This window comes from Salmo trutta, chromosome 27 (assembly GCF_901001165.1).
Source record: "Salmo trutta chromosome 27, fSalTru1.1, whole genome shotgun sequence".
Taxonomy (NCBI): domain Eukaryota; kingdom Metazoa; phylum Chordata; class Actinopteri; order Salmoniformes; family Salmonidae; genus Salmo; species Salmo trutta.
The window spans coordinates 35,994,570-36,005,423 of record NC_042983.1 but is presented as its reverse complement, the minus strand read 5'-3'; the positions used below and the strand labels follow the sequence as shown (position 1 = coordinate 36,005,423).

Here is a 10,854-nt window from a genome sequence, read left to right as displayed (position 1 = left end):
CAAAACCTAGAGACTTTGTTAGATATCGTGCACCAGCTATTGTTTACAAATATGTATAGACCGCCAACCCTTGTCTTACCAGATGCTGCTGTTCTATCCTGCCGATACAGTGTAAAACCCGCCAGCTGCATGATGTTCATGTCGTCGTTCAGCCACGACTTGGTGAAACATAAGATATTACAGTTGTTAATGTCCCATTGGTAGTTTAATCTTAGGTCATGGATTTATTTTCCAATGATTGCACGTTGGCCAATAGAACGGATGGCAGTGGGGGTTTACTCACTGACCTATGAATTCTCAGAAGGCAGCCCGACCTCCGCCCCCTTTTTCTCCATCTTCTCTTCACGCAAATGACTGGGATTTGGGCTTGTTCCCAGGAAAGCAGTATTACCTTCACGTCGGACTCGTTAAAGGAAAAAGCTTCTACCAGTTATTGGTGAGTAATTGCTGTTCTGATGTCCAGATGTTATTTTTGGTCATAAGAGACGGTAGCAGCAACATTATGTACAAAATAAGTAAAAAATACAAAAAAAGTTACAAACAATGCAAAAAAAAAGCAACAAAATAACACAGTTGGTTAGGAGCAGGTAAAACATCAGCCATCCTCTCCGGCGCCATTCTGCAAACTACAATCCTATGATCCCTTATTGATGTCACTTGTTAAATCTACTTCAATCAGTGTAGATAAAGGGGAGGAGACAGGTTAAAGAAGGATTTTAAAGCCATTCACGGGGTGAATAGGTAAGACAAAAGATGTCTTTGAATGGGGTATGTGTCACGACTTCCACCGAAGTCGGTCCCTCGTCTTGTTCGGGCGGCGTTCGGCGGTCGACGTCACCGGCCTTCTAGCCATCCCCGATCCACTTTTCATTTTCCATTTGTTTTGTCTTTGTTTTACACACCTGGTTTCAATTCCCCAATTACATGTTAATTATTTAACCCTCTGTTTTCCCCATGTTTTTTGTGAGTGATTGTTTTATTGTAAGTTCGGTCCAATGTTTGTGGGCTTGGTATTACTTCATGTATTTGGACATTTTGAGTAAAGTTCATTGTGTTACTCATCTCTGCTGTCCTTCGCCTGACCCCTCTGCACCAGCTACACCCAGAACCTTACAGTATGGTAGTAGGTGCCCAAAGGACATCCAGCCAACTTGACACAGCTGTGGGAGCTTTGGAGTCACCATGGGCCAGCGTCCCTGTGGAACGCTTTCGACACCTTGTAGAGTCCATGCCCAGACGAATTGAGGCAGTTCTGAGGGCAAAAGTGGGTGCAACTCAATATTATGAAGGTGTTTTGGCACCCTTGCACGTTTCACTATTTCTTCTAAAATAAGTTAAAATTGAAAGAACGTTAGGTGTTCATGTGTGTATTTGTTTGATTTACAACAGCACAGGACCAAGGAAAGGAAACAAATCTAAACTGAAATGTATATTTTTCACTTCAAAGTCAAAAATGGTCTTGACTAAATTATTCAAAATTCTAAATAGCCTGATGTAATCGGAGTCAAGTGATTATTGTTTACTGGTAGGGTGAGTATTGGTAAAGTGAGACACTTTCTTAAAATGTGTTTTCCAGAATACCTTCCAGATTTATCTCATCGTCAGAATCCCCAAAATGATACCAATCTAAATAGCTTAAGAATTCTACTACACTATACAAAATAAAAAATAAAGAAATATTAAACACAGAATGGATGACTCTTCTTTAAACACAAATTGTGCTGAGACCACATTTTTTAAGTCGATACTGGCATATTGGGATACCTTGATTGGCAAAGTGGGACACTTAATTAGAGAGTAATTTCAATATTTTTAATGTAAACTGCAGTCATTCATGCAAATTAAATGTATTAAAATGTTATTTCTGTATTTTTGTGGAATATTAAGAATTATTATTTATTATTATCATTATTATTATCATCATACTTCATTATAATTATATGATGTAGCCTATATGTAATTGTACAGCCTATAAATAAAATAAAATGAACTTTATCCAGGCTTATCAGCTCAATTTTCTCAACACTACACTCTAACTGACATTTTGTAGAATGAAACCAGAAAGAACCCTCTCACCCTTACACAGGTTTCCTGACTGTCTTATTGTCACCATAGGTCAAATAAAGCTAAATAAATAAATACTTTTTTAGTGATCATATACCTGTACCTGATTTTTTTTATGTTGGTAAGGTAGTAAAATGCAGCTATGCTAGCTTTTTCTAGCAAGCTAGCTCATAGCAGATTTGAGGAAAATGAAATTGAACATTTGATCCTATTTAGAAAATGTATTTCTGTTAAGAAAACATGTATTTCATAATCCCCAAAAATGTCAATATTCTAAAAAGGTCAGAGTAGTAAGAAAACCATTTACAGTCATTTGGATTTACAATTACATCCTATTACAAAATTATGTTTTAATGTTTTTTGTTATAACCTTAACATTATTTACCTCAGAACCCTATGTCATTTTGCTTACCATTATGCCTCTAGAGACACCTGTCGTTACACGGGAGGCCACGCCCACAATGATGATGTCATACCCATCGAACCCATTTTTTATTATCACATACTTGCTCACTAACACACAGGCATTGATTGTTGGTTATGTTATTGTACACATTTAAAGATATCCGTTAGAAAGCATAAGCATCCCACTTTGCCAGGTGCCCCACTTAACCAATACTCACCCTAATTTATCTCACCTGTGGTAAGTTGCAGGGGCCTCATTTATAAACGTTGCTAAATATCTGCGTGCACTATTTCTGAAAAGACATCGCATGCACAAACAAATTTAAGCAATAAGGCCCGAGGAAGTGTGATATATGGCCAATATACCACGGCTTGACGGCTAAGGGCTGTTCTTATGGTTTGTGGTATATACCACAAACCCCAGAGGTGCCTTATTGTTATTATAACCTGGTTACCAAAGTAATTAGAACAGTAAAAATACATGTTTTGTCATACCTGTGATATATACTGTAGTATGATATACCACAGCTGTCAGCCAATCAACACTCAGGGCTCGAACCACCCAGTTTATAATGAGATTTATAAACTTGGTGCACACCATACCCATGTTTCCCGTTAAAAAGACCTATCACAAAACTATGCATGCTTGAACTAGCATTATAACTCCGCCTGAAAAAACACCCATCATTCACCTTTTATGGTGACATTAACGCCCTTATTTGCTGTATACTTGGGAAATATTGGAATTAGGCCCTGACAGTATCTAAAGGAAATAGAAATGGCAAACTTGATCAAAATGTGTTTAGAGGTGTTGGCAGAATTTTTTCAGTGACATTTGCTATAGCCTAAATGACCGTTTCTGAAAGACAAAAACAATTGCAAATTGTTGTGGACCTGTAAACAGCTCGTTTGAATTCAATAATGTTTTGCTTTTGAGGGGGGGACCAAAATATGCTCCACTGCACGCAAATTCTGAAACATTCTAAATGTTTTGTTTTGTTTTACTACATAAGGCTATGCAAATATCAGCTGTCTGTTCACATGTTAAGTTCTACTGTATGTTATAAACCACGCTTCCTTTCAAGGAGAGGAGAGCAAAAAGTAAAAATGATAATAGCCTGTGTAATAGGGGTGAACTGTATGTTCTACCATTAATACTCCCCAATGAGTCATTACCATGCACATCAATCATTTAATGGAACCTAGTAGCCTACTAAATAGATAGGCTATGTATTTCAAGTTTTGCAATATCATAGGCAGTGGGGTTAATAATACCAGTATACGGTCAAATTTAACAGTTGATCTGTTACACCAACCCGGTCTCAGAACATTTCATATTATTCTGTACGTAAATGCGAGATAATCCATTTATTCTGACATGTTAAGTTTGGTATGGTTACATAAGGCAGAAACAAAAGGAGGGTGGTTGATCAGGGTGGATGGGTGGGTTGAGCAATCCAAAGGCTGCAAGTTCGAATCTCATTACGGAGAACTTTAGCATTTTAGCGAATTAGCAACTTGTCAACTACTTACTACTTTTTAGATACTTTGCCTACATAGCATGTTAGCTAACCCTAACCTTAACCCTTATCCCTAGCCTAGCTAACTACATAGCATGTTAGCTAACCCTAACCTTAACCCTTTAACCTAACTCATAAAGTTAACCCTAACCTTAACCCTAATCCCTAGCCTAGCTAACTACATAGCATGTTAGCTAACCCTAACCTTAACCCTTTAACCTAACTCATAAAGTTAACCCTAACCTTAACCCTAATCCCTAGCCTAGCTAACTACATAGAATGTTAGCTAACCCTTCACCTAACCCTAACCTTAACCCTTTAACCTAACTCATAAAGTTAACCCTAACCTTAACCCTAATCCCTAGCCTAGCTAACTACATAGCATGTTAGCTAACCATTCACCTAACCCTAACCTTAACCCTAATCCCTAGCCTAGCTAACTACATAGCATGTTAGCTAACCATTCACCTAACCCTAACCTTAACCCTTTAACCTAACTCATAAAGTTAACCCTAACCTTAACCCTAATCCCTAGCCTAGCTAACTACATAGCATGTTAGCTAACCCTTCACCTAACCCTAACCTTAACCCAACTCCCCAGATACAGGTGTACCAAGCTTGTAGCGTCATACCCAAGAAGACTCGAGGCTGTAATCGCTGCCAAAGGTGCTTCGACAAAGTACTGAGTAAAGGGTCTGAATACTTAATACATTTGCAACTAAAAAAAAACATGTACTTTGTCATTACTGGGTATTGTATGTAGATTGGCGAGGGGAAAAAAATATTTCATCCATTTTAGAATAAGGCTGTAACGTAACAAAATGTAGAAAAAGTCAAGGAGTCTGAATACTTTCCGAATGCACTGTCTACTACAGAAAAAGGATCTTCATTTAATCATGACAGTGTTGTTCTGCTCCCTGTTAGGGTTTCCATTCCCAGAGGATTACCCCTGCTCTCTTAGATTCATTCAGTCAGTTACACCCAGTCCCAGGCACTGGCTTTTGAGTGAGGGGGAGGACCATGTCCAAGTCCCCCTGCTCTGCTCCACTCTGCTCCCTCACGTCACCCATGGGCTTTGTTTTGATCCCACTGCCATCCATTTTGCTCAGTCACCTCTTAAGCCCTCTGTGTCCTCAAGATCTTTCCTCTCCTCTCCTCTCCTCTCCTCTCCTCTCCTCTCCTCATTCACACAGCACATTCCCCTCTTCCCACTAACATGACTTCGGAACGATGTCTTTGGGTAGGGGTGCTGTCGAGTAAAGGGGGGGTTCTCCGCTCATACAGCATACAGGAGTAATACAGTTATTTGTATATACAGTACCAGTCAAACGTTTGGGCAGACCTACTCATTCCAGGGTTTTTCTTGATTTTTACTATTTTCTACATTGTAGAATAATAGTGAAGCCATCAAAACTATGAAATAACACATATGGAATCATGTAGTAACCAAAAAAGTGTTGAACAAATCAAAATATATATAATATTTGAGATTCTTCAAAGTAACCACCCTTTGCCTTGATGACAGCTTTGCACACTCTTGGCATTCTCTCAACACACAATACCAATATGATACATAAACGACAACAAACCAATGGTCATGACCATCAAAGGGGCCAATGGTTGTTAATGACTTGATGAACTGTGCTAATTTGGAAGGACGGTCAGAGAGACGTTATTGTACTGTACAGTCTTCTGGCTGAAACGGTGGACAAGTGGCAGGGAGTGTCACACATAGTAAGAGGATGTGGCTCATTATACGACATGTATCAGCAGTGAGAACTGATCGCTGGATGAGGGGTCAAGGATTACTCCACTAAGCTTGTTGTGACCACAGATTGTGGGGCAGCAGCAATCAAAAAGAGCACAGAGCCTTGCCAGTAGGGATTAGAGAGAGATGTGGTGGGGAGGGTGCTGGTCTAGCTGTGCTGGTACGTTTACTGGCAAACACCGGAGCTATCGAGAAGTCCCGTTGCCATGTTACAGTAGATCACTATCCAAACAGAATTCCCATCGATTTTTTTATAACACGCGGCGAATGTCATTACTGTGCCTATTTTTGTTTGTCCATTATCAGAGGAATATACATTATCTTACATTATATTTGGATACATTGTCATTTTGTATCCAGCAATGGGCTGTGAGCACTTTGTGTTGTTTACGAGGTCCCACTAATACTGACAACGTTCTCTCTCTCTCACGGTGTCTGGTTCCCAGAAAGCTTTGTTGTCCCTCAACCAACATGTATCTGCTTAACTGGTTTAACAAAGACATGTAGTACATGCACAAGAAACTGTTTGCTATGACAATATGGAGCTTTTCCTGTCTCTTTTTTAACCTACTACGGAAATGAGTGGTCAATGTAAAACTAACTATATCATGATTGCGGACTTATTCTGCCCTCTAACACTGCCTGTGTTACTATAGGAGCTGTGAAAATGTGACTCAGAAGTACCACAAAGGTGAACAAACAATACATGATTGTGAGAGGACAAGGACCATTCATGTTAGAATCATATCCTTGTAACCTAATCTCCACACATATCATAAAGGGGATGATTAACCACTCCAACCTGTAAACCAGACAACGGTTCCAGACTGATGCCTATCAGCCTGTTGTTTATTCACGTTGAAATACCGCCAACATTTCACCAAAAGATCTTGGAACAGAAAAGTTGTTTTAAAGCCTCTTAAAGGCCAACTCTTAAAGGCCTACTCTTAAAGGCCAACTCTTAAAGGCCTACTCTTAAAGGCCTACTCTTAAAGGCTTCCTCTTAAAGGACTACTCTTAAAGGCCTACTCTTAAAGGCCTACTCTTAAAGGCCTACTCTTTAAGGCCTACTCTTAAAGGCCTACTCTTTAAGGCCTACTCTTAAAGGCCTACTCTTAAAGGCCTACTCTTAGCCTAAATAAGATATAAAGCCATAAAACTCTTAATCTTCTAACCATATTGAGGATGTTAGCAGCGTTTGCCCATAAGTTAAAATCATTTTTATCTGTTCAGGTATACTAATATCAGAGCGAGCATCTTTTTTTCAAGCATGTTTTGCTCTTAAATCAAGGAAACGCAACCACCTTCATGACATGAATGTATTTTTTTATTACATTTTGCATTTATTAAAGAGAATTTTTCTCGACAACATACATTAAGCTGTGAATCAGATGTTAAGGAAGGAAGCAGTGTGACATCACAATATCTTACAGTTCAAAAGGAGTTGAGAGAGTGTCTCTGATGCGTCTGTCAGTGTGTGTATAAATAGAGCAAGGGTGAAAGACAAAGGCACACACCACAGAGACTCACTGTCCACAGTAACCATGGATACCGCGGCCAGAGATGCAGTCTGTCCTATCGGGGTTCAAATGACCTCCCCTTTACTAAGCCTAATCTCATGATGATGCACTCATTGCAATCGAACCCTACGTGCATCTGTGTACATGTCAGTTCAATTAACACATACTATATATGCCTCAGACGTGGGAATGTTCTACACGTTCTTCCTGCATTGGCTGTGGATGATAAATAGTTGGCTTTTCTCCATTGTAAATCAAAATCTGCTCGAGATCAAGAAACTCCCCTATCTACATAATATACCAAGGGAGTGGTCATTTGGGGAGACGTGGTCAATAAAAATTGATATCAAGCAAAAAAAATAAAAAATAAGTGTCAAACATCAGATTGTTCAGTTAAACTCTCATTCACCTTGATAAAGGGAGTTAGTACAAATTAAATGACTTCAATCCTCCTGGAACATGTGTTTTTAAAAAACAGGTTAAATACATCTCCTAATAGTTATGAAACTCTTCTCTATCACAGGAACCAGCCTGTCTAGAGTGTACACTAGGAACCAGCCTGCTTTTCACTGTCTAGAGTGTACACTAGGAACCAGGTGTCATGTCAGCACAGTATGTTGTTGTGTTTCTCGTTCGTTAGTGTTAGATTATTGCTGTGCACCAGCAAGACCCAAAGTGGCCCTCTCAAGAACAAACATGAATCACTCCAATCAAACAGCAAAATAAAAAACAATACCAGGACTTATTGTATGAAGAAGAAAACAACCATCACACACACAACATCGTTGACACTGGCAGCACAACAAAAGGGTTGCTTTAAGCGCATCATTGGCACAATCAGAAATGAACCACAAATAAGAATGTGGGGGTCTCCATCCCCGGTATATTTCTAGGGACCAGAATTACAACAAGGACACCTACATTCTATATTTGCCTTTATCAAACCAGGGAAAAGATGACATTAGAAAAATACCACAAAGAAACATAGTTAACAGCTAAAGAAATTGTCACTACTCAGGGTGTAAGGCACAAATGTACATGTGGAAGAGAAGCAGGCTATCAACAGATGTAATCCAGTCAGAGGCCTGCATGACGCGCCTAGAGAAAATGGGACGTTTCAGAACCTGCCAAAATGGCCACTCTCCACACCTGGCAGAGGGCCCAACATCCACACACATCTCTTTTCCATGTGTGGACTTCCATGTTTTTTTCCCCTTTTGCACTTTACATGCAAGAATGAGGCTTGTTGGCACGCAGTGAGCCAGCAGCCAACCCGGGAGAGAGAGAAGTTACTGACTGCAAAGCCACAGTGCAGAACGTACGTAGATAGATGCCCATGTAGGAGTGATTTAGGGAGTGAGTTCCAGGAGTTGTGTGTTTTATCTTTTTCTGACTGCTTTAACATGGGAGGTTCTGCTCCAACATGTAGGTTCCATCTAGCACAGTTAAATAAATATCTCCTCCTCAGACAGAGGTCACATATAACTCAAGCTTCAAAAACCAAAGGACCTAGTGGACCTTTTGTGTCAAGAAAGTGGTACTGGCTCCAGTTGAATGACTTAAAATAATTTCACACTTGATTAATTCATATTAAAAGATTTTCTCTCTGAGCCTAAAAAGTCAGTATTTTCAAAAGCACTTATTAAAAATAAATACAACAAGCTATTAGTATTAACAGTCATGTGTTATTCAGTAACCAGTGCAGGAGATTCTCAGACCAAGGCTTTTTTTAACCAGAACTTGATTGCTGTGTCCAGTAGCTGTAACACTGAGAGGCGTTTCACAGTTTTCCACGTAAACTCAAGCTGTCGTTCCAGTCGGAGCTCACTGTGCCCAAGTGCTTGCTGGGAGAACCCTCCAGTCCTCACTATACAATTGATCCACTTTTCTCCCCACTGTCTGCTTTTGGCAGTCGGTTAAGAAAACAAAACATCAGTCAAGTCATGGTGTTCAAATGTCCAACACAACCACGTCTTGAATGCTACAACGGTGACATGTTGCTCGTCAATGAAATGTTCATGAAAGTAATTTTCTTCTCAGTAGCAAGTGTTCTGTGTTTCTAAGGAACTGGGAGTCAACAGCCTGAGCTCAACAACAACAACAACCATTTGTAGAATATTTACATATATATATATAAAAGAAAGATCTTTTAAAAGTGTGTTGCATTTGCTGTACATAGACCAAAGACTAAAGGAGATGCAATCGTGTTCCCTGTTTTGTTTTCTGAGCGTGCTGATTATGTGCAGGAGTCATTGGACTTGACTTTCGTCGAGAGGGACACTAAAGAGGGTTTAGGCGGGACGTCGGGCTTGAGGTGTTTGACCCCGGTCCGGGGCAACGAACCGTAAGAGCTTATGCTGGGTTGTCGGGAGAGGGACATCCCCTGGGAAGTCATGTGCATGGAGTCCACCCTCTGTGGGGCGGGGGGCGGCATCTCCACGCGGTTAAAACTGGGGTTTCTGGACATGTGGGAGGAGTTGGACGAGTTGGTGTTGTGCTTTTTGAGGGCAGATCCTTTCTGGGCGCTCATCGGGTAGCCTCGCTTGAACTCGTGGCCGTAGACAGAGGAGTGGACCTCCAGCCGCTTGCCCATCTGCGGCACGGCGGGGGGGATGGTGAGGGAGGCCTCCCTCTGGGGCACGCGAGGCGGCAGCCCGTCGCTCTCCACCAGGTTAAGGCCGTGGCAGGGGCTCTTCAGGGCCTTGTACTCTAGCGTGGCCCCCTGGTCGTCCAGGCTCATCTGACTGAGGTCACTGCGGTGGGGCTGCTCCACGTACTCATGCTGGTAGGCCTTCTGGTGCTGGTGCTGAGGCAGCACCACCACACTGGGGATGTGGCCCGGGGAGGCCCTCAGAGCCAGGTCAGGGGAGATGACTGGGGAGCCCATGGGCGGCAAGTCCTTGGTGCAGGCGTTGATCAGGTTCTGGTTCCTCTCCCACTCGCGGCTTCCCCAGCTGGGCTTGCGCCTAGGCTGCATGGGGGTGGACTCTGGAGTGGGCATGCCGGCAAGGTCCAGGTGGTGCTGGTCGGCTTTGATCAGCATCTTGCCATTGGTGAGGCGGCCGTTGTGCATGAGCGGGGTGAGAATGGCCTCTGGGTGACCGTCCTTGACCCCGGTCTCAAACAGACCCGTCAGCTTGGTCACGCTGTTCATGGATCCCCTCCTATCGTGAACGTGGTCCTTGTCTTTACGCCTGGTCAGCTCAACATCTCGCCGCCGGTGGTCACACACACAGTACACGAGGATACCAGATAAGATGGCGCCCATGGCGAAGGCCAAGATGACAGCGATGGCCAGCAGTGTGACAGGGACCAGCTGGTCACGCCCCTTCTGGTAACTCTCACGAATAACTCCTGCAAAGACAAGGATTCAATTATTTCAAATATATGAGTGATCAATGACTTAGCTGAAAATCTAATGGTTAAATTAACTGACAAATGAAGCACAAATAATAAGGAAACATTTGTCGTATCCAATTTGTCCTATTTGCAGCAATACTGTAGCCTACTGTCAGGAAATGTTATCAGTTTAAATCCAGCCTTACACTTGGTAAAAATGAGCTCATGGTTCCTACAA

At 41.7% G+C, this 10,854-nt stretch overlaps 1 protein-coding gene across 3 annotated transcripts in view; it reads right to left on the bottom strand.

The window, feature by feature from the left end:
• Nucleotides 1–7,066: 7,066 nt before the first annotated feature.
• Nucleotides 7,067–10,854, bottom strand: part of LOC115164955 (semaphorin-6A) — a 91,025-nt gene continuing 87,237 nt past the window's right edge. For all 3 annotated transcript variants that reach the window (XM_029717913.1, XM_029717914.1, XM_029717915.1), the window contains one exon: nucleotides 7,067–10,631. In XM_029717913.1, coding sequence (XP_029573773.1) covers nucleotides 9,514–10,631 — 1,118 coding nt within the window. In that variant the 3' untranslated portion in view covers nucleotides 7,067–9,513. The remainder of the gene's footprint in view (nucleotides 10,632–10,854) is intronic.